This window comes from Ursus arctos, unplaced genomic scaffold (genome assembly GCF_023065955.2).
Source record: "Ursus arctos isolate Adak ecotype North America unplaced genomic scaffold, UrsArc2.0 scaffold_1, whole genome shotgun sequence".
In the NCBI taxonomy this organism is placed as follows: domain Eukaryota; kingdom Metazoa; phylum Chordata; class Mammalia; order Carnivora; family Ursidae; genus Ursus; species Ursus arctos.
In genome coordinates, this window is record NW_026622763.1 from 57,297,732 (window position 1) to 57,322,272 (window position 24,541).

General features: G+C 40.1%; 1 protein-coding gene across 50 annotated transcripts in view; it reads right to left on the minus strand.

The window, feature by feature from the left end:
* TTN (titin) overlaps positions 1–24,541 on the minus strand; it is a 270,562-nt gene that overhangs the window by 240,226 nt on the left and 5,795 nt on the right. For 47 of the 50 annotated variants that reach the window (XM_057316414.1, XM_057316410.1, XM_057316302.1 and 44 more), the window contains exons 4-27: positions 23,448–23,735; positions 22,882–22,967; positions 22,544–22,788; positions 18,371–18,698; positions 17,847–17,999; positions 17,013–17,147; positions 15,593–15,724; positions 14,343–14,480; positions 13,621–13,758; positions 13,002–13,142; positions 9,377–9,670; positions 9,149–9,271; positions 7,739–8,020; positions 7,416–7,481; positions 6,441–6,699; positions 6,179–6,239; positions 5,859–6,074; positions 4,793–4,935; positions 2,883–3,088; positions 2,110–2,343; positions 1,762–2,006; positions 560–831; positions 276–440; positions 13–181 (exon numbers count right to left, since the gene is read on the minus strand). In XM_057316414.1, the coding sequence (XP_057172397.1) occupies positions 13–181; positions 276–440; positions 560–831; positions 1,762–2,006; positions 2,110–2,343; positions 2,883–3,088; positions 4,793–4,935; positions 5,859–6,074; positions 6,179–6,239; positions 6,441–6,699; positions 7,416–7,481; positions 7,739–8,020; positions 9,149–9,271; positions 9,377–9,670; positions 13,002–13,142; positions 13,621–13,758; positions 14,343–14,480; positions 15,593–15,724; positions 17,013–17,147; positions 17,847–17,999; positions 18,371–18,698; positions 22,544–22,788; positions 22,882–22,967; positions 23,448–23,735 (4,519 nt within the window). The remainder of the gene's footprint in view (positions 1–12; positions 182–275; positions 441–559; positions 832–1,761; positions 2,007–2,109; positions 2,344–2,882; positions 3,089–4,792; positions 4,936–5,858; positions 6,075–6,178; positions 6,240–6,440; positions 6,700–7,415; positions 7,482–7,738; positions 8,021–9,148; positions 9,272–9,376; positions 9,671–13,001; positions 13,143–13,620; positions 13,759–14,342; positions 14,481–15,592; positions 15,725–17,012; positions 17,148–17,846; positions 18,000–18,370; positions 18,699–22,543; positions 22,789–22,881; positions 22,968–23,447; positions 23,736–24,541) is intronic. The other 3 variants (XM_057316417.1, XM_057316423.1, XM_057316425.1) reach the window with 3 other exon arrangements.

Sequence of the window (24,541 nt, forward strand, 5' to 3'; positions counted from 1 at the left end):
AAGCAAACATACCTGATTTTAGGATATTTATGAGGTACAATGATGTCACTGTTTTTCAGCCATACGATATCAGGGTTGGGATTACCCGTAGCTCTGACTTTCATTTCAAGTCGAGAACCTTCCTTTATATTGACATTTTTTAGTTTTTCTATGAACATTGGTTTTACCTGATGTTCCACAGCTGGAAGAGAAAGGTTATGAGTTAGAGTGAGTAGGACTGAAATACCTGTTTATAGCCCAAGTGATAAGGTATTTTCTTTTTTAAGAGCAAATACCTTCCACAGTTAAAATCACTGAAATCGAAGATTTGCCTGCCCTGTTTTGGGCAACAACAGTCCATTCCCCAGAATCACTGGGCGCTGCGGGGACAATAATCAGTGATTGGGTACCATCTTCTTTAATGACTACTTTATGGGTATAATCATTGACAATTTGCTGGCCTGTAAAATAAGTAAAAAGGAAAACTTGTATTAAAAATAATTGTTTTTCAAGTGTTGTACACACATATAAACTTAATTTTGTGTTTAATGACTTGTAAGTAAAAGCTTATCATACTTACCATCGTGAAACCAGAAGGTCTCTGGCATAGGTCTACCAACGACCTTTAAGTCAAATCTGGCAGTTTGCCCTTCCAAACATTTGAAAGAAGCAGGCTTTAACACAAAGACTGGCTTATAGAGTCTCTCAAGTTGTGACTCATCTGTTTCCTCCAGCCTACGTCCAGGGGACATCCTTGCAGGGGACATCCGTGCAGGGGACATCCTTGCAGGGGACATCCTTGCAGGGGACATGCGTATAGGAGATCTACTCACTGAACGTGGAGAGATAGATCTGAAAAACAAAGGCAAAAGAGAATATTTTCATGAGGCATAGAGAAAGCACAGTAAAATAAACAAACCTCTTTCTTAACATCATTTTAGAACTGACTTCATGTATATATTAAAAAGCACTTCAAAATCACTGGGATCCAAAGCAGAACACATTATCGTTGCCCCTAAATCTATGTTTTTCGTATAACCTCAATTTCAGTCAGTAGTTCTTCAACATAGCCAGGTACCCAGTCTTAAAAATCTTGGAACAATTTTTAATAGTCTCTCCCTCACCACCTGCATTTAATTAGTCACCAGCCCTTTTGATTAGACTGCCAAAACATCTCAATAAATATTGATTGGTTAAATCAATCAATGAACACATTTATAGAAAAGGAGAAATATAATTTTTTATCCAAGAGAAGGGAAAACATAGAAATTGCATTTGAAAAAAAACCAAACCCTATCTACACATTGCAGCCAGACTGGCTTGGACTGGATTTCAAAGGCTGGCTCCACCACTTACGGGGGTGGGGGGACTAAGATAATTTTCATAGGCTCACAGAGATCAAGTGCTCCCACTTCCAACGTAGTAATAAATATAGTAGCAATAATAATACCTACATTGCAGGGTTGTTGAATAAAGTAGGGATAACGTGTAAAATTAGGTGTTAAGGAAACCTATACAGTTTTCACTACATTAGTTACAGCACTGGCGGAATGAATAGCATGCTACACTAATGGAAATGCTCTGCTCACCTTACACAGGGGCAAGGAATAAAAATGCCTGGCAACCATCTCTATTGCTAATGGCAAGTGTCTGTGCTTTCTTAGCCTTTATTTTTATTTACTTATTTATTTTTTGTCCCTCACACAATAACAACTTGCTACTGGGACGTCTGTGTTTTAAACAATTTAAATCTTAATCAACCCAAATTCTTCTGGGGCTTACCTGATTCTGCTCACTGGTTCTGGGGTGGGTATGTAAGTCGGAGCAGCAAGAGGCGCAGCAGGCTCGACATACAATTTCCCCGAGCAAATTGCATTTCCTTTCATATTGCTGGCAAATGCAGTATAGATGCCCTCATCTTCTGGAAGAACAACAGGTATGCGCAGACTAGCTCTGCCATCTTGCAGAAAGTCCATTTGGTATCTCTCTCCATGCTTGATGCGTTTGCCGTCTTTGTACCATGCAATCTGCAAATGATATCATGCATATTGAAAAAAATTAAGATAAAATAGTTATTGTAACCAGTTTGTATCTTTATTGTAGCATGGAGACATGATGTTTATATTTTACCTTGGGTAATGGATATCCAGACATCTTGCAATGAAAAGTAACACCCATCCCCTCGAGAATTCTGTAATTCTTGATTCTTAAGTCAAATCCTGCTTCGATAGCTTCCGATTCAGAAATGTCAACTGCCATCTTTTCTTCTCCATCTTCTTCAAGAAGTTCTTCTAATGTAGTCTTTATTATTCTGTATTCAATTTCTTTGATAAGCCTCTCTTCAAAGGAAGAAATATGGAATTCCTATATAGTAAAAAAAAAATGACAGTTTGTTAAAAAATATATATCCTGACTGATAGAAATAATCCTTTAAGAGCATATCTTTAAGAGATAAGGATTGATCAAAGTTTTTGACTGGCAGGAAAACCTAGCAGGCTTTTTGTTTTTGTTGAGAACTGGATGAGTCACTGTTTGGTTTCAAATCTGCATTATCATCATCTTCGTCAGTTTGTGCCACAGCACCTTGGGTCAACGACAGTCTAAAAGCACAGGTTAGGTCTGGGATGTTCATCCTGCAGATGAAAGGATTGGGGCAATAGTGCACTTGGTTGTCCTAACATTTGTCTTTCCCTACATATATGGAATGTCTATTTCTAAAGCCATGCTGTGCAACATGTCATGAAGATAAAGGAAACTTGTCAGCAGTGAATCGGGACCCACTAATTGTAGTCTAACCCTGACCCCATCCCTGGAAAATGAAAATATCAAACAAAAAGAGGGACACTGTAGGTGGTAAGTATAATGTATGAAATGATTTACTTGGTCATTATTGTTCTACTCACCTGTTCTTCTACAAAAGTTCTGACCATTACAGTATCTTTGGCCATTTTTTTCCTAATTAAGGCCTGTTCTTTTTCATACTCTTTTTCATAATCAGAGTATAAAAATCCAGGTGCTATTTCTCCAACTTTAGGTTCTTGCACAAATGCAGTCATTTGTGTTTGGTAAAGCATTTCTTGCTGGGACTTCATCAGTGACTCATACTCAGCTACAAGTTAAGAATATACGTTATTTTTGTAAAGTTTTTATTTAAATTCCAGTTACCTGGAATTTATTACAGCTACAGAATTAATACACAGTGTAATATTAGTTTCAAGTGTACAGGGTGATTTAACACTTGCATACATCACCCAGGGCTCATCACGAGCCCTCCTTAATCCCCATCACCTATTTCATCCATCCTCCCCCCCACCCCCCTCGTCCCCCTCCCTTCTGGTTACAGTTCATTTTCTATAATTAAGAGTCTCTGTTTTGGTTTGTCTCTTTCTCCCTCTCTTTTTTCCCCCGTTGTTTGTTTTAGAAACGTAAGTTAATTTTAATGTTCCTACGAGAAAGTATTCATGCCACTTCACTCAGGCAAGCCCTACACCAGGGAAAATTGATAACCAAAAGCTGGGTTTTCCAAATTTTACTATCGAAGTGCTCAAACTATATTAGATTGAATTCCAAAACCAAATTTTCATTAACAAGTCAAAGTAGCTGCTTCTACTGTAGAAAGAACTTTATATTAGTGGTCAGTTTTTCAGGATCTACCCTAGGGCTCTTCCTAATTTACTGTCTGGCTTTTGGCAATTCATTGATTTTCCTGGATCTTGAGTGTTTTATCTGCTAAATGAAGATAGTATCTTAACTTTCTCTAAGGAGTGTTGTGTAGACCAAACGAGACAGAACATGGGATGTCCACTGTAATGTGAAATTAAGCAAAAGTAAATGTGACCCACAGATACATTTTGTTTGGCCTGAATGCCACTCTACTTTTTGTCAAATTACTTTGAATACTGAAAAATCTTGATTTCCAGATTTTCTTTTTAAGATTTATTTATTTATTTTAAAGAGAGTGAGGGAAGGGGCGCCTGGGTGGCACAGCGGTTAAGCGTCTGCCTTAGGCTCAGGGCGTGATCCCGGCGTTCTGGGATCGAGCCCCACATCAGGCTCCTCTGCTATGAGCCTGCTTCTTCCTCTCCCACTCCCCCTGCTTGTGTTCCCTCTCTCGCTGGCTGTCTCTATCTGTGTTAAATAAATAAATAAAATCTTTAAAAAAAAAAAAAGAGTGAGGGAAAGAGAGGGTGTGCATGCATGTGTGAGCAGGGGGAGGGGCAGAGGGAGAGGGAGAGAACCTCAAGCAGACTCCCCGTTGAACATGGACCCCGATGCGGGACTCAATCTGATGACTGAGATTGTGACTTGAGCTGAAATCAAGAGTTAGATGCTCAACCAGCTGAGCCACCCAGGCGACCCTCCAGGTTTTCTTTAAAATATCAGAAACTCTAGGAACATTGAGCCTGACATGTGTGTGCCTGGCAACAACACAGTGGAAGTCGGGAGCTACTGTCCCCTTAAGGCAGGGCATAGCCTCTCCAGTGCCACTGTCTTCATAGCACTCACTAATATTATCTGCCTGGATCTGGAAGGCAACTGGATTTGGAATCGCTGCACCTTCAAAATACGCCTAGAAATGAATGCACCAAATAGAAACTAGTGCTAGAAACTTGAAGTTTATCACCAGTATGGATTTGAGGCCTTGTGGTCTAAAACATTTCCTATATAGCTGAGGCCAAGAGAGGGTAGCCACGGAGACAGCCAGCAACAGAACTGGAATATTTTAACAGGCCTTTTGACAAACACATAGCACTGCTACTTCCCTGCATTTCCTTTCCTATCATGCACACAGAAACTACCCAGCTGCGTTTACCTTCTTCAAGCAGGGAGGCAGATGCAGAAGTCTCGCCATGCTTATTACGAATAACAATAGTGTATTCTCCAGCATCATCGGCAAAAGTCATCGAAATCACCAGTCTGCACTCCCCGGTTTGTTTGTTGTAACTCACTTTGTATCTTTATGGAAATGAACACACATAAAATTCAGTCACAAATAACCCTATGTGAAGAAACGAACCCCCATGTGGATCAGTGGTATAAAATTCAATGATCTTAAACATGTGACTAAGCTCCACGCAGAATAAAAGGTTGCTGAAAATTGAGGAAAATGCATGGACATGAGTAATGAGGGTCAAACAACTTAAAATTTTCATTTTAAATAAGGTTCATATATTCTTAGAAATAAATAGAATATAATACTACTAGAATCAACCATACAGAAAGGGCTTCAGTGTTTATGGTAGCAAACGACGAGGTCATTTAAACACTTAGGTATTTCTCTTTGTTCATTATTTTGCTCTTTGTTTCACATGAAGAGCAAATGAACAATCAAAATAAATAAGTTCCCTTAAATATTTCAATATTAAGCCTCTGGCATACTATATTTTTTCTTATTAAGATATAAGAACACTACATTTTTTGGTTTGTTGTAAATTGCAGAAAATTCAAAGCTAAATTGTACAGTCATTTACAGCAAATTTATTAGCATAGATGTTCATGTATAGCTAAGTTTCTTCTTCATTACATGAGCCTTATTCTTTTATCTTCTAGTGACTTTATTATGCATTTCTACTGAACACTGTCTTAGATGCTTTCCAGAAGAATGTGTAAAAATCCACATTTCCTCTATTTTACTAGCACTATACATGAATCAAACTAGAATACAGAAAAAATATATCTTTATCCTCTTCTGTCACATAGCTTTGTTTTTCAGTAAGACTTTGTGCAAAAGTGTAAAAATACCTCAAAATATACTCGGAAGTTTCCCTAATGGAAGAGCCCACATTGGGGAGGGTAGTGGGGCAGGCCTATTTCTCTGTAGGCTTCATCTACATATCATACAAATCATAGAGAACTCTACCAGTCAGCCATCAAAATACCTGTATCCCGTCGTAAGAGGAACACCAGATTTTTTCCAGTAGACGTGGGGCTTTGGATTGCCGCCAACCTGACATTCAAACACAATGCTCCCACCTTCCACCAGTTTCTGGACCACTGGTTTTGTAATAAAGAAAGGGGCGGCAGGTTCTCCGGGTCCTGCTTGTTCCTCTGTGATGCTAGTATCCGTCATCACCACATCTCTGGACTCTACAAAGCTGGAAAGAGAATTCCCTTCATATTAGCTTCTGCGGTTGCAATTTGCCGATACCAAAGGGATCGAAAAAAATCAAAACTGTACAAAAGCAAAAGAATGTTTTACCGTTTCTCTTCTGTGGTCAATTTCTCAGTCACGGTTGTTTCCTTTTCAAACTCTTCTGATGCTAGAAGAAGACAGAAGTTTCCATTTAAGTCAGGCATTGAGTCCATTTTGTTAGCGACCTCTGCTTAGCATGACAGTTGACCCTCTAATGGACCCCATCCCAAAGGGGCTACCGTTAGGAGGCATGCAGAAACCATGCTGTGGAAAGTGTCGGCTGAGGGCGATGGCATGTACAGAAGGCGGTGGGAGTGTGGCCACCAACCTTGCACAGCCAGATAGCAGGATGTGCTGACGGTCCCAGCCTCGTTTACGGCACTGCAGGTAAATCGCCCGCTGTCTTCCGCAAAGGCTTCACGAATCATAAGACGGGCAATTCCACTCTGGAAGGTTATCTGGAAATCAATGGAACTTTCTATTTGGTAGTCTTCCCTGTACCATGTCACTTTTGGGGAGGGGTATCCAGAGATGTGGCACTCCAACGTGACGGATTCACCTTCTATAACCGTCACATTTTTTAAGCCCTGAAGAGAGAAGAAAAAGGAAATACTGATAAGGTGTGCATAGTCATTAATCATCTCTATGAGTAATGACAAGTGCAGGGGTTTGAACTTGCACATTCTCATGGCCATAAAATGTTTTTTTTAAGTCAAGACTCTAGAAATATTAGTAAAGAGACTCCCTTGGAAATGGAATATTATATAAATAAATAAATAAATAAATAAATAAATAAATAAATGTCAGGTGTTTCCACGTTCATAAGGCAGAACTGTATTAACTCCATGTAATGGGACAACTCTGTACCCTCCGTTAGTCTCACATATTTAAACCCTAACAGAACTGGAAGGCTCAGCAGCAAATGCTGCCTCTTCGACCAAGCTTTTCCTGCTATTCCCAATCGGAAGTACTCTCTCCTTCCTCTGTTGAGGTGCTTTTCACCTTCTATATGATGCTTGTCACCTTTTGTATGTATGTTTTTCTCTGATACTAAGGCAAGATGTCGAAGAGGGCTGGATTGGTCTTTAAATCTCCGTCACTCTCCCAATAAAGCCTAATACCTCAGAAACCCATTAAGTGTGTTGACTATGTGACTGACGGTTGCCACACAGAATTCCCCTTTTTCTTGCCAAATAGTGTATTGTCTTACACTTAGCATTTGTGAACTAAGGCCGTTTTGAGGAACTGATCTCTGCATATATTAAAATTGTCTGACGAGATGTGCATCAAGCTCATCACTCACCGAGACCAAGGTTGGTGGAGTAACCGGGATTTCAACAGGTGCAGGTACCCTTGCTGTTTCTGTCACCTATGAATTTTACAAAGGACGTTACAAAATGCCCATGGGATAAGGGGCAAACTCATCAACTCCTAGCACATGCAAAATTATAAAAATTTGAGGAAAAGGGGCTCGGACCCACACCAGACTCAAAAGAATTAAGTCTGAACTTGGGAAAGGAGAGAGGCAGGATGCCTGGTTGAGGACTTCGGTGGCACAAACCGGCCGTGCGCCTGGCCCCACTGGATAGGAACGGCTCAAGAACAGCGTGCAATCCAGGGACTGACCTTGGTTTCACGCTCGTGTAGGACTTTGAAGCGTTCTTCCCGGACTGTGCCACCAGCGATGCTCACCCCTACCTCCTTCTTCACTTCAATGCCAGCCTGACTCTTGTAGGTGTCTGGCGTGTCGGCGAAGGGGAACTGGGGTGAGGGGGTGGGTTCTGCTCTCACTCTAGCCTCAGCAGGCTTCACGGTCGGTGCCTTCACCGACTTGGTGATCTTCTGAGCAGAAGACGTGGCTGACAACTCTTTCTGTAACGTGGCGATAGCGCTACCGGCTATCGATGCCTGAACGGAAATGGAGCAACACGTGTCATGGTTCAGAAGGCAAGCCACCATCAGTCATTCTGCGGGGGGCTGAGTCTGTGTTCTAGATGGTCTTTCAAGGCCCTCATTAGCACCCTTGCGATTAACAAAAAGTCGGTTAGAGATAAGCCACTTAGAAAGCTCATCGTCATTCCTGCCAGTCTGTAAAATACATTTGAAAATATCTTTCTGAAAGAGTTAAGAGCTCCTTATTTTATGCTCTTCTCATAAAGGGATGGAGGGTCTTCTAAAGCTCAGTCATGAATTTTCACTTAACCATCCTAAAAATACCACAGTGGGAAATTCAAAATCAGGAAATTATTAAAATATTTGGTAAATTCCTAAGAACTACTTTAAAACAGCATTGTAAAGTTTCGGCCTCAACTCTGGATGGAAGATGAAAATGGAGACATTCAGAAGAATATTTTGAAGGCTTTCACACTCTTTTACTTCTACCGCTGTGCATGGTTATTTGATTGCAATAGTAATTTGGGGCTATTCCCAAATATAGGTATTAAATGTACTTTACAATTCTTTGAAGGCACACAAGATTTGCATTCCCGGTCTTAGATGTGTATAAGAACAGTGACTGATACGAAGGGTTGCTATGTGCTGTTTTTATGTTTTATGGTTTTATACATACTAACTTGGCCCTGATGACAGAGCTAGACACTAATCCAAGGCTGTGTGGTCCCAACCCAACTACCACACACACTACCTCTCTGCATCTGGTTACACTGAGTATCTGAACGTGTGATTTTTCAGTATCTGACTTTATTATTGATATACATTCACAACCTGAAGTGTCTCACAGCATAAGGAAAACTAAACTGCACGATATGCCATCTTTTTACAAAATGAGAGACAGAGAGACCCCTGTACGGATTTGTGTCTTCTCTGAGGTGTACGGTAACCCCTCTGCTGCTCAACGCTTAGCCTGCTGGACACATTTTGGAAGCCGGGTTTCAGGGGCTTTGGAGTCTACCATGAACGTAAACAGACATCACCAGAGAGAGGCCCACACTCCCTAAAGACCCTGTGTACGTCACGCATTAGGTCCTTCTATCCTTCGAGCCAGACGTTTCTTTGTCATGCTCTTGAACTTCTTACCTCATATCCATGTTCTGTCTTAGGGACAGAAATTTTTGAAACAGTAAAGTGAGGGCTTGCTGTGCGGGGGCGTTTATCCACATGGACTAATCTTTCAGTTGTAAGATCTGTAGTTTTCTTGATCTGCAATGAAATGAGACTCAGTGAGGCCACGGTTCACCAGATGACCACAGCGGTTAAGCGCGCTCTCCCGTGGATAGGGTGACGATCCAGCGGGTACACACCCACCTGTGATGAAATGTGCATTCCCATTTGATCAGTAGTTGTGATATGAGTCTCAGAAGGAGCCTGGATCACCCTAGGCTTGACTGCTTTAGGGACAACGTGGGGTTCCGAGGCTGGACGCTGGGGCTGCTCAGCTACCTTTGTGGCGGAAATGTGCTCCTTATAGCCATACTCCATAGTGGTCTGCTGCGCATAGGATTCTTCAAGATGCCTCGGCTCCCTGGGCTCTCTGATGCGGGCCTGGTCTACTGCAGCAACGACTGTCGCTACAGCTTCCGCCTTTTTCCCAACGTCCACCTGGAGACAAGGTTTCCAGAATTAATACACAGTAACATCAAATTCAAGCCGGGACAGCTTCTCCAAGGACAGTCACTGAAAACAGACAAATGCCTAAAGGTGTGGTAGGTGAATGGCACCCGGGTCATATGGCTCTGTTAATGTCTCCAGGAATGTGGCATTTAGGAAATTAATATTTCACTGATTATTATAATATAATGGATAGCTAGTTAGATACACTCTATATATACCTGCTTAATTAGACCAGACATTAAATCACACAAGCACACCACATGGGACAACACAGTACATATATAAAATAGGAAGGAGATTTCAAGTTTTCCTAGGATTCTGTCAGAGGCAGTTAATTAGCACTCGGGAAATCAGAACTCTGGGGCTGCTTATCTTCATTAATTATTTTTATTATCCTGTCAATCATTTAGTCTAGTATTGCTGCAATGACAGCAATGATGAAAAAAATTCTCTAAAAACCCTCCTGGACCCATCCAGAAAAATCAGCTGCTACAGAGTTGTACAGTTGCATGCAAATCTGAGATAATGTGAAAGCTCATGAAACAACACTGAGCGTATTAATTTTCTTATGATTCCCTAGGGATAAGAATTTTTAATCTATTAGAAAATATCTTTCTTAAAAAACACGAACGAAGAGGTTCTGATTAAAATGAAACTGTTAATCATATTTGAATTCAAGAGAACAACCTTTCGCAGTGAAGTTCAATTTACTTTCGTTACTACTGGAAGGTAACGCAAGAAAAAACCACAAATGTTTTCTCATTTCCATGAATCTGATTAACATAAATGAAAACACAGTCTGCAAAGGTGCTTCTCTTTTAAAGAAGGCAAAATAGCTGATGTGCCTTACAAATTACGAGTCTATGCAATACTTGGAAATAGCATATCCTAAAAATCACATCACCGTGTCCATCAGTGCTCTTTAAAAGTAATGCTGGAATGTTTTATTAATGTCCGGTTTTCTTTTCTGCTGCTGTGAATGGAATCTAGATCACATCTGAAATGTCTTTCAAGGAGGCTACCTATAAATCTGTTAAAATTGTTCTTGGAATCATTTAAGATATAAATGAGGTTTTTTTTCTGAGATGAAATTGGGCCTTTAGTGATCATGGACTGCATTCAGTGCTTCTTTCCAGTAAGCCACAAACAATCTAATCTTCCTTGAAGGATTGCAATGCCGATTTCACTTTACCACTGCATCCCAGGAGAAACTATAAAATATACATGAGGCTTAGGTGAGTTGAGTTTGCTCATGTTTTTTCTTAAAACATATAGGCCATTAGTTTATTTGAATTTTCTTAAAACATATAGGCCATTAGTTTATTTGAATTTTACAGATATTTTAAAATGTTATCTCTCTTTGACAGATAACACAAATATATATATTTAACATATATTGTATATATTTAACGTAGACCAAAGATTCAAATGAGATATGATGTAAATGCAATCATTCTACAAGCAAAGTAATATGTATTAAGTATAGATACGGTTTTAATATATATGTAAAGGCTGATATACCATTCTCTCTCTCTACATATATTTAAAAAATATATAAATATGTAGTGTGTATGTGTGTGTGTGTGTATACTTAACATATATTACTTTGCTTATAGAGTGATTACACTACATTATATCTTATTTGAATCTTTCAACCAGCCTATGAGGTAATCAGGTTGAGTTTTAGTTTTATTTATTTTAACAAGAAAACTGAGGCTCAAAGAAATTATTTGCCAACTGAAATGTACATATATACAAATCTTTTTCTTCATTTAAAACTTAGGCAAAAAAAAAAAATTATGGGCAGGATATTTCAAATTGGAGAAATATCTATGTATTTTTCCCTGAGTTATTACATATCAAGTTCATAGACATATGCTGTCTGGCGGACCATAGTGGACTTGCACCTCTCATGGTTTTGGAACCTAAATCAACAGGAAGAAGAACTGGAGAAGGTGACCCCAATTCAGACCAGTTAAATGCTGAGAATTAGGAGATGCAAAGAAAAGTGTTATTTAATCTGGCTTTTTGCAACGAGAAACGCTAACTGTTGCATGGGAGGAGCTGGACGGGGTCTAATCGTCTCTTACACTGGGTGACCACTTTAGCAATTACGTGGAACACTAGAGCACAACGACTCAGGATGAAGAGTTATGGGTGTGATGATGAAATGGGATGAGGCAGTGCTTTTCACCTCCACAGCCTCAGTTCTCATCTCTTCACGGAAAAGATGGATCTGTTCTTGCTTAACAGCAAATCCTTCTCTAGTCCTTGGCAGTGTGGCTGGTCCAGATTTTGCAGTGGTAACTACTACTCTGGGTACAGATATTTTCTCAGCTTCCATTCTTAGCTAATTGTTAACAACAAAAATGAGACAGTCAAATTGATGTGATCCAGAACAAACAACACCACTTTAAATATAAGCACTGATGAAGTATGTTACATATTGGCATTTCTGTCACCAGTGATATTTCTGAAAGGCTGATGTGCCATTCAATAGCAGACTTGGGTAGAGGTTTAGAAAGTTGGTCTTAAATCATGCTTTAGGGAAAATAACCCAAAGATGTAGAGAGAGAAAACAACACTGAGAGAAATACAGACAGGGCTCAGCCGTGACACTAAAGAAATTTAGTTGCTAATTTCCAATATATTGACAGTAAGGAATAAAAGTAGGTAAATAGCTTATTTGGGGTAAATGACAGAGTCACAGTAAGTTGGTTAATTCGTGGAGATTTCATAACTACAAATAGATGCTACAAATCCACTTTTTCATGGCTTGTGTGTATTTTGGTTGGGGGATTCCTTCCTAGATTTTAATACTGCGTCTTGTTCAGCTCTAGCAGGAGTTAGTATGGCAGGCACTGTAACGGTCTCATCTGGTATTTACAGAAAAACAAAAGATAAACGTTCACTTGAAAAAATTTATGGATAATTTCCTGAAGTGAGTCCATACTTTACAATGTAAGATACTGATTTATGACCCCTCAAAACATACATCTTCACGACAGTAGGATTCATCATTTACTTCTACTTTTTTCTTTAATGTGCGTGGAGTATCTTAAAATCAGCCTGCATGCAATTTCGTTCATCAACTTTCAGAGAACTTGTAGATGTTAATAAAAAACAGAAAATAAGAGTGAAGAGATCAGTGGGGAAAGGCATATGTAGTAATATTAACAATTTGTTTTTTTTAGTTTCCAATCCTTTAATCATCTAAAAAATAAATTAGGTTAATAGTGTCTCATACATAAGAAAGTCTGAGATTGGGATTAATGTATTATCAAAGAGGGGACCGCACCCGTGGAATAACGAGCATCACCTTTCCGTGAGTGACTTGGATTTGTTCTTGTCTAGTAGCCATTCCTTCTCTAGTTCTCAGTATTGTTTCTTGTTCTTGGGCTACTTGGGCAGTAGCAACTGCTATTGTAGACAAGGCAGTTTTCTCAGCTTCCTTTCTCATCTGATTGTTACAGCAAAATCAAAGTTGAAATTGCACAGGGCTTTAAACACACAGGGTATGACCCTTCCCCCCTCCTAGTGGGGCTGCAGGACGGAGTTATTCAGGGTTAACTACACAAAAGGAGTTACTTGACAATGTTTACATATACTGACTGGGCATCACAAAACTTAGAAATGTTAACAAAAAAAAAAGTTCTCCAGATGATTCCATATATTGCTTTTAAAAAATCAGACTAAAAATGCTCATCTTCATGCAAAGAACAATGGTGGGATAAAATGAAAAACACGTGCTACAGATGGATGAAAATCAAATGTGCAGATAAAATTAATGGTAAGCAGTCACACATTCACCATTTTGCTTTTAGTCTGGGATTCAAAGAGGAAAATACAGACTCATAATTCATAGCACATCATAGTTAATGGTTTACTAGACATTAGTTTAAAGATGAACTTTTCCCATCTCAAATATGTGTATTCACCTTTTCCTGAGTTATTTGAACTTGTTCTCTTTTGGTAGTGATGCCTTCTCTAGTTCTTGATACTAAATCTTGTTCTTTGACTTTGGGTGTGGCAACTATGACTTTAGGTACCACTGTTTTCCTAGTTTCTTTCGTTATCTGGTCATATGATAAAAAGAAAGGTGAGAAAATGGTCATTAAATTTCATACAGCCTCTAATAAAAGAAACTTAATTCAACACTGAGAAAGGAAGCAAATTTCTTGCTGTTCACGGACACTGTAATCACCCTTAAACATATCGTAAGAGCTGCTGTACTAGTTCATTGCTAACGGTATCAAAATTAGTGCAGTCTAAAAGAAAAAAAATGTGATCAGCAATAAGAGAATAAAGGATGCATTTCTCTTTCTCACATTCTTCTTATTGTAATCCATGGGAAATTCCAATACAACCATAATCAACACATACTTTTGCATTTTATCAATTGACTTGAAAACTGGAAGATATTAAAGTGAATTATAGTATCATGTTAGTACCAATCCAAACAAAGTTTGAAAGTTAGGAATGAAAAGTGGCGGTGAAAGCTGGAGAGGTGGCAAAGGGTTCGTGAGAGGTTCTGAGGGAGGTTTCTATCCGAGTTATAAAGAGAGGAGGTGAAGAAGTGATGAGAAAGACCCATGATGAACGTGTAGGCAGCTTGCAAATGACATGAAGAGTGAATTGCACACCAGCAGGAAGTCATCACCTTTTCCTGAGTTATGTGCATTTGATCATGGTGTGTGGCAATTTCTTCTTGAGCTCCCAGGATTGTTTCTAGCTTTGTGGTCTCTGCGGTGGCAGCTACCACCATGGACGCAGCAGCTGTCATAGCTGTCTGTCTTATCTGATTTTCAGAGTAAAATAAAGGTTTGAGATTCAAAAGAAATGGCAAGATACCCTTGCAACATTCAGAAGAATACAAAATGTTTAGTGGTAAGAGAGGAAGCATCACATCTCCATTTTAAGGGCCAACACTTAACATTTAAGACACAGACTTTTGTTTTCCTGCCCACCTGCTCCTTTGCAAATTGTCCTAGAAATGGAAAAGGTCTCATCTTTGAGACTGTTGACATGTGAGGACCCAGTGAGCGGCCACTGGTGAATGGCTAGAAAACTACAGTCAGGCTGAACTTGCCAGTAACTAGAATTGCAATAGCAACAGGGATCTCTATACCCTTGATCATGCCAAGTAGAGTACGTGGGCATTCAAAGTCTCTCCCTCACTCTAAGGACAGGCAAATTCATTCAATAGCCTGTGGCCAGCCTTCAAAAAGCATAGTGTTCTCAGCTAGACCTTTTTAAAAAATAGCTCTGGGATCAGCAAAGAACAGGAGATCAAGAAAGGTGAGTGCAGGCACCCTCCTGAACAGGAAAGAGTTAAAAATAAATGCTTCTTTCCTGACACCTTAAGGCTTGATGTCACACAGGGAAGAGCAGTGGATTTTGGTAGCAGTGAGGTTGTTCGCACCTGACTACAGAACAAAAGCAGCAAACATTCTAGGCCCCTGTTTTTCAGTCAGGAATTAGGGCATTTTCTTGAAGAAGGACCGGTGCTCCCTGATGTCCAGCATTTCCTCACTTTCCCTTGATACTCACTCCGAGGGTTCATGGCTGGTAGGTGTGTGTGTGCACACGTGTCAAACTGTACTGGGGGTAACTTAATTGGAGTGATAGCTGTCTTCCATTTAAATACGCTCTAGAAATGTCAAAGATGTGCTCCCAAACTGTTCTCATAGACAATCTACCCAAAACTGATCAATTGAACGAAAAATTGTGCAAAGGAAACAGAATATGCATCATGAAAGAGTTTCAGAAAAACAACAAAACAGAAACAACGAAAAGAAAATAGATACAAAAGACTCCTCCATTTAGAGGTTTTGGTAATACGGTACACGCAGCTGGCTAGAATGTGTCATGTGTCCACGAACTACAATATATTTACAAAATCAGACTTACTGTTTCTTGAGTTACTTGTTTTTGTTCTTGTTTTGTAGTAATTTGTCCAGTAACTCTAGTTTCTTGCTCTTTGGCTTTAGTTGCAGAAATTATTACTTTTGGTACAAATGCTTTTTCAGTTTCTTTTCTTATCTGAAATCAAAATAAAAACAAACTCTTATTGTCTCCTGATCTCTAATAGAAGTGACATACTGTTTATTAAATATAACAAAGTAAGAATTTGAAGAAAGAAGTAAAATCCTCTTTTTCTGGAGATATCACTAAATACATCATCTCATTTCCCTTCATAGGACCATGCTCGTTCTCTGCCTAAACCATAATTTATGCTGCTCAGGGAAAAAAAGTTGGATTCAATACCATTTAATTGAATTGGACAATTGCCATCTTCTTTGAAAAGACTTCCAATTTTCATAAACGGATAGATGGGCAATACCATTCTATGCCACTTCTGTCATCTAAAAGCAATCTTAAAGAACTGGATGTTAGAATAGAAGGCCTTAGAAGTAATTTGTCTGACCCTTTAGATTTATATATGAGAAATCAAGTATGGGCAATTTACAATCTACATTTATAGGATATTTTTGCTTTGGAAATTTTCCTAATTATGATGGCTTAGAATAACCAGACTTACTTTTCTAAAATTGAGACATTATGGGGAGAAAAGTTTTGTACACATCCCAGCCAAAAACTTCCCAAATCCTTAAGCTTCTGAAGGAGGCTGTTTGGATCTGGCTGCCTAAGGTGTGTGGAGGGGAGAGTGGGGTGTAGTTTTCCCCATTTGCCTCTTTCCTCTTTGCCACTCTGACACCATCCCTGACATTCCGGATCTCAGGGTTTAAAAAGACTTGAAAGTTCATCTTCTCCAACCACTCAGCTGATAACTGGCTCCACTGGCCAAAAGCCTGACCAATTGGCCTTAATCGAATTTGTCCCTGAATGCCTCCAATCATGACTGTCCTTTGCACTTTTTTTTGGTCATTGGACCTACAAAACCCGTGATGTCCATTCCGCTTCAAATCCATATTCTGAGGTTCTCCTAAGGGCTCAGAAAGCAGTTGGTGGGCTATTTTTCAAAGCAATGTGTGCTCGGTGTCCTTCTCTGTTCCTACCTCCACATCTACTCTTCCTGGTTCAACCTCACTCACAGGCACATGTTTAATTCGTGCGCCTCTAGGACAACAGAGATGAAACCCCTTGTTTGCGTTCAAAGAAGTCCCTTTTGTCTACACAAGCAAAGCATCCGGGGACTCTAAGGGACCTTGGTATCTGGTGCCCAGGAATACGCAGATACAAGGGGACTTTATTAGTGTGATAACAACTGTGTTGCCCAAGAAACAAAACCCTTCGAGGTAAACATTATTATGTGTGCTGACACAGGGAACATCAACAACAATTTCACATCAAAACCCATTTTATTCACCTGTTCATGAGTTACGTGCACCTGCTCTTGTTTTGTTGTAATTACTTCTCTGGTTCTTGATTTTAATTCTTGTTCTTTATCGGCGGCCACTACTGCCTTAGTTACAGCCGTCTTCTTCTCTGCCTCTTTTTTAATCTGAATTTCAGAGGGGAAAAGAAGGAAATAGTTTCATGCACCTTATATTAATGTTCCAATAATAAATCAGGATACAGACAGAAATGTCACACAAGAGAGGATAAGGAGGAAAGCTGGAGTAATTTTAAATTGTAAAAGAAATCTATTCAAATACGAGGTGGGAAATCACCCAGGATTTATAACACTTTTCAGCCATGAATCCAGTGTCACATTTGTTTTGAGGAAAGTAAAAGCAAAGGTCTTCTGGGGAAGCTTGGAGAAAGGTAATGTCTGCCCTGCAATAATGGTTCTCCCCCCCCCCTCGCCCCCCCCCCCCAAGCTCTTGGAGCAGCTGAGCTCTGGACTGACTGATCTGGAACCACAGCAATGAATGCACACACACTCCTCCTGTTCAGCTGGCTTTCCTGGCCACCCTTTGCCCATCTCGACCCAGGGCCATGTTGATACTCAAATTCCTTCTCTGACCTCCTATACCAACTTTCTGATAGTTTACTCTTGTCTGTCTACCCGCCTGACACGGACCAGGAACTTTAGGCACTTATATCTTGAACACCCTTGGACTCTCAGGCCATCTTTGGCTCGGAGAGCCCTAGACATCTGGGCCACACTGGGCTCAGTGCTGTCCTCGCCATGCTTGGAGCACCGGTTTGCCAGGGGATCGCTGCTTGCCCAGCTCGCTGCAGCCGGCCGCGGGCCTACCTGTTCTTGAGCAGGTTGGACGTGCATGGCAGTCGTGGTTGTCCTCTGAGCAGTCTGCTCTACAGCGCTGATGACTGGTTCTCTCACTCTGGCCATATCAACAGCAGCAACGACAGTCGCAACAGCTGCACTTTTGTCAGTTTCTTGTCTCACCTGGATTGGAAATGGCCGAGTCCATTTTTAAGATGACATGCTCAGCAGAAAATACAAAAGTGCAAGGGAAATGAGCTGCCCCGAGTAAAACATTATATGGGATAAGCGTGTGTCGTTGCCAAGAGAGAGGGGGCATGTATCGTTAAAACCTGGATTTTCTGAAAACCTCACAGAATAGAACCTTTATCCCAATTAAAAATGATTTTCCAAAGCATGAGCCAAATCTGACCTTCCGTTTCTGTTAATGTTCGTATGTTCATATGCATGTCCCCTCCAAGCCACACAGACGGAGTTTCATGGCAGGGTTCTGGTTGGAGACACCAACCCGGCCGTGAAAGGAAGACAACGGCAGCAGGACGGCCCGGGCTTACCTCTGCAGCGCCAGCAGCCACGGCCCCCGCCGCGAAGGCAGCACTGGCCGACACGCTGGCGGCAGCGCCCGCTCCTCCGCTGACGGTCACTTGCTCCTGGATCCCGTATCTCCCTTCCCATCTCTCCTCGGTCCTGATCTGGGTGGCGCTCGTCACCGTGGTTTCTCTCATCTCAGCCTCAGAGGAGGCCACGTAGCCCTCCTGCTTCCAAGGGGGAGGCACTTCGGGGCCTGGGGCCATGCCGGGTGTCTGGGTCTTCCGGGCAAGTAGCGGAGACTTAACGGATCTGATGGGGGACGTGGAGATCCTTCCCGCTGGAGACACGGATCTGAAAACCAGACGGCAGAGGTCAGGAATGGCAAGACGCACAACTCCTCTCCTGGTCATTGGATTTGAATAATGGAGGGAAAATCTGGACGTGCTTAAGGCAGAGTTTCAAAATGTGTGCCCCAATAACCTCTTCGAAGGCAAATAATGTACTTGACTGAAAGTCACTTGTTTTGTATCTTGGTAAACCTTAGTTTTACCTGCTGTAACTCCGTAAGAGAATCAGACGGGATTCTAAGCTAATGAATGTTGTCCCTTGCCCCACCTCTTCACCATTTAAAAAAGTCAAGACAGCAGAAGGTCTTCAAATGCAGCCAAAGAAAGGACATGGCCAATAGGGTAATCAGAACTATATATCTCTGTTCTTCCAATGGGGGAGGGTATGTCAGACAGGTGTGGAACAAAGAAAGGTTTCTGTAATCAAATTGCTTGTGCAATTCTGGGCTAAAGAAGTCTCGCCTCTTTCTTTCCCTGTAGACCTCTCGCAGCTTTTACCATGCCTGTGCGCCTTGCGAACCTCCAGGCTAGGAGAAAGCTTTCTTGGGACACTTCTTGCAGAGTGTTTTTGGGTATGGGCTCTGCAATGGTCAAAGTGTCGTGAACTGCTCTTTTCAATTTTCTCTGTGTTTACCCTCACTCTCATTGTGTTGTACTCTGGACTCCTTTTATTATCCATATGGTTACTATGGTAACTGGCTATTTTAAAATCCAAGGACTCCACAGTTTTTCTATTAAATTGATAAAGTGCTTCTTCTAAAATAGTTTTCATTGCTTTTCCTGTATATCCCAAGTGCAACAGCATCATTCGAAGAATCTAGGTGCTAACTCCTGACATTTATGGCCAAAAAAGACAGTCCCTGATCTACACCAATAATTCTAGGGGTTGGCCAACTATTTTAAGATAACAATTTTCATAGTTTAATTTTTGAGCAGTTCTTAATCAACTTCTCCCTCTAGATGGCAGTATTGCCTCATCATTAACTATAACTACAATTTATAGGAAAATATTTATAACTATACTCTGGCATTAACTTACACTGATCATAAATGAAACGACTGTTCTAATTAAGGTTCGAGGCACCGTTGATATGTGCTCTAAATGACAGAGTAACTTAATAGTACACTACAATATTAACCAGCTTCACGAAGAACTGTTTAGTCCTTTTCTTAAAGAAGGGTTTTTCGGTGAAAAATCCATTTACATTTTATACATGAAGTCGTAATCAAGTAAAGGAAAATCTAGGGGAACATGTCTCTATTTTAAAAGTGACTGCCTTAGAAATATAACAAAGACATCTAACACTATTCTAAATGCAGGGTCTACACCTCTTGAAGAAAAGCAAAGGGACGTGTACTTCCAAGTTTCAGCTTGTGCCTCACTGTTGCTGTTCATCAGAAAGTGGGTTTATTTCAGAAAGTTAAAGACATGATTAGCATGGCACGAGTGATTAGCAGCAGGCTGCAGGTAAGCCCATAGCTGTGAAAAATCAATGTAATTTGAGTTATTATAGGCAAGTGCTTATTTTTGCTCTTACAATAAAACATAATCACCTGGTCACAGCTAGATACGTGTACCTTATTCAACAAAATACGTTTGCCTTACTCTACGACAAAAATCAAGATTAAACCATTAGACATTTTAGGAAGTAGTCTATCTTAGATAGCCATTATTTTCTCGACAAATTGCTATTTTTATTTCTGATTTTAAAGCAGATTTCAGGGACTAAGTAATGGGGAGTGTTATTAATGAACTGCCAGAGCTGCTAAGACAGTCAAAGCGCTCCATGGAATCAGCGAAGCTCGGTAATTTTGAATGACCCTTAGGCTTGGATTAAAAGCACAATGAGGCTGTTATCTCCCCCAGAAATCACACTTGGCCTGTCTTGTGATTTCATGGTGTGCAAACTTGGAGCTCGCCTGGGACAGAACACTCTATTTATTTGATAGCTAGACATGTTTTTAAAACTGAGCTTTCGGTTCAAGTCTTCTTTCATATTAGTGTTTGCCAGTACCTTTAATTTTCAGAGTGGCCAACATTATAAAAATTGGAAAATATCTAGCATTTTTCATATATCGGTCAGACATTTACATTGCCTCTTGGGTGAAATGCTTGTCTTCTGTTCATTTTTTTCCATTTGTGTTGCTTATTTTTCTTTTAAAAATTAATTTGTAGAAGATTTTTAATACACTTGCTACTCCGTTCTTTGTCACGAGTGTTTGCAAACATTTCCCCCCTAGATCTGCTGTTTGCATTTCGCTTCTTTGGGGTCTTACTGAGCAACAATGTAAACAGTCGTGTACGTTATGCAAGGTTTTGGGGCTTCTGCCATCCAATTGTACCCACTGTATATTTAATATAATACCTTCAAGGCAGAAACAATGAAATATCTTGAAGAAGAGACACTTCTAAAATATTTTCACAAATGCACTGTTTGATTTGGCAATGACCTTATTTTTGCCATACACACACTTTTATTTTAATGTAATTGAAACTCCAAATCGATTTTTAAAAGCTCTCCTTCACAAAAGTTTTCCCAAATGTTCTCTTTTTTTTTGTGTTTATTTTTTAATTTAGCTTTTTTTAGTCAGGCTGAGATTTAGTTTGTAAACGGTGTGGGGTAGAGGTTCATATTTGTTTTCTCCCTAAAGGACAGCTGACCAGGCCAGCACTCTCTATTGAGTAAGATACCCCTTCACCCACTGAACTGAAAGTCACTTTGATCAAAAATGGAATCTACCGGACACTTGAATTTGTTTCTGGATGCTCTGTTCTGCTTTTCTAATGTATTTTCTATTCATTTACCAGTACTACAGTGTTTTGATTTTAGTAACTAGTAAATTTGAATATTTTTTAGGTCAACTATCTGCTTATTATTCTCCTTTCAAAATTTTTCTTGGCAGAGGAACTCTCTCTACGCTAAAAACAATCGTATAAATTGATCAAGAAACACTTTTCTTGTTTTCTCCAAAATCTGGACATGTTTTCAGTTCATCATATTAAAAACCTCAGCAGGTTAAGCCAAGTTCCAAGTTTAAATTTGCCATGGATAATTCACACTTGATTATAGAATAATTTCTGAGCCTTGATGATACATGCTCACTTTCTAAAATACCTCCATATTAACTAAGCATAGAAACCCATCTTATTTCCTATGGAAAATGACGTAAGCATATGCAAAATATTTAAAAGGTTTTTCTTATCAGAAAATAATTATACAAATGTTCCTATGCTCCATATACAAAGTCCCTTCAACTAATTAGCTCACTGAATCCTCACAACACACCGTGAGATCATTCTTATCGTGACTTTCTCTAGCGTACAAATGGTATGACTAAGGCCCGAAGCAAATTCTTTGACCTCTTTAGCTCCACTCACCTATCAGTAAAATTAGTAATAATTCCTAGAAGTTGCTGTGAATATTTAAGGAGATAATATACATAGAATGCCAATCAAATGTCTGATATGGACCAAGTGGCCAATATAGAGTAGCGACTATTTTATTGTTACAATTATCTCCCTAAGTCACACTGTTACCAAATGATCCTGTGTTCAACAGGGCTTTCAACCCTAAATTCTGTGTTCTTTTCATTTCACTGCTTCCTCTTGGCTCCTAAAGCAGATATTTGTTAAATGGAATACAAATAGGAATTCAGACGTAGAGTTAATAAAGTCCTCCAACCTACCTGTGGCCAGTGAGGATTTGTGAAAATCCTATTCAGGACCTTCCGGCTTACCTCCTTTATCACATGCTACATTTTTTTATCGCTTCCTTCTATTTCTCATCTCACTGGATGAAACCTAATTCAAAAATGCACAATGACTTGCTCTCCTTTAAAAGGCTTTACCTGACAGGAGATGGGGTTGGCGCCCGCACATGTCTGACCGGGGAAGGGGAGTGTCTTATCGGCGACGGGGACTGCTGGCGAGCCAACTGTGCTTTGGCAGCAATGGACGGTGGCGTGGGAGACCTTGACTTTGGCTTAGGAGGTATCCTGGGAGGTGTTTTATGTGGCAGCTGTTGCCCAGCGGCACCATCTATGACCATCTCAACTGTTGCAATTGATCTGGCATCAAAGTGGGCTTCAATCTTCTGTAAAAGATGAAAACAAAGCCCACGTTGAGGGGGAAAAGTTGACAAAGCAACAATCTAAAAGGTTTGAAGACCAACAGTGCAGAAACATACCTTTTCAATTCGGGTTTCTCTTGTTTCTGAAATCTGAGCAGTCGAAACAATTGTCTTTGTCTTTTTAGCGGGTACTACTTCTTCGCCTGTGGGCAGGGGAAGACACTTAGGAAGAGGCACGGTGACCCATTTTAAAGAGATGATGTTAATTCTGACTGCAAAGTCAGTAACATTTTCTACTCGTCTCAATGGAGGAAAATGCAGAAAGTTTTTTATTTTGTATTAATATAAATTAGATTTTAAAATAAAATATATTCATTATTAGATAAGAATTTACTTAGAACCATTAAAAAAAATCCATTATTGGTCAATAATTTGAAAACTTAGATGACCTAATTGAAATACTTTTCAGTTTCTGACGGGCTTATAAGCACAGAGTCCTTCAATGATTCTGAGCTCCTGCATGGAATCTCAGAGGCTTTTCCTGGGTGTTGAAAAGCCAGCTTTGGTTTCAGCTCGCAGCATCCCCGAGGCCTCTGTGGGGAGGTGGCAGGACCTCTGGCCCCATTCGTCCTCCATCAGCAAGTACGCTCCCCTCTCCCAGTTTCTCCGCCTGCAGCACGTACCTTGAACCAGCAATTCGGCAGTCGAAGTAGCTCTTCCAACACTATTGGTGGCATTTACTGAATAGGTCCCGGAGTCTTCGGGGTATGCTTCCGCAATCAGTAAGCTGTAGAGGTCGCCTTCTTGTGAAATTTGAAAATCAAGGGAGCTCTGGATTTCCGCTCCATCCCGATAGAACTTCACCACAGGTGTAGGGATTCCGGTCACTCTCACTTGGAGTCGTACTTGGCTTCCTTGTCTCACAGTCATGCTTTGCAGTCGTTGAACAAAGTTGGGTGGCGCTGTCTCTGCTGCAAGGGGAAGCAAGGAAAATCAGGACCGTCAGCCAGGGTGCTCCCGACAGGTTATTTTTAAACAATCACAGCTGTTTTCAAAACGAGGTGATGACTCCCTGAACCAAACACCCTTGACTGTCCTTGAGCCCAGTTCGTGCAGAGGAAAGCAAGAAAGGAGCCAGAAGATGGCAGAAGGTAATCCTGCCACCATATTTTATTTTATTTTATTTGCTTTGTTTAGCAGCTATAAGCCACCACTTTTTTTTTTTTGTAAGAAAAAGCCTTGATATTGTTATAACGTTTTAAGAGAATCTCTTAACCTGTTAAAGTAATTTCGCACATTTCAGTAAATTGCATTAAAATAAATTCTGATGGTTTGATAAGTGTACGTGTGACTTACAGAATCACTATTAATTTAATGTTAAAAACCCTAAATTGTTTCTAAATTGATCAATATTCAAAAAACCCAAATATTTACTTGCATTTAAATGTTAATCCAAATAGTGACATGATTTAATGTTAGTTATGCTACAAAAGGGGAATTTTTTTGATCCATTATGTTGAAAGAAATTTTTTAGAAATGTGAAGAGAGAATGGGATCAATTTTGACATGTTTTTGAGTAATAAACAACCTGTCACGCCTGTGCATTTTCCATTTCTGAATTTTCTGGATGTATGTTAAAGTTCACACATGATGTTCCCTGATGCATTGATAACAGCCTTACACCTGAACAGCGCCGCTGGTATAGTGCATTGGCTAACCACATATAACATTAGGTAGCTCATCGTACAGATGCGGGTTGTCACGTGTAAAGTAATGC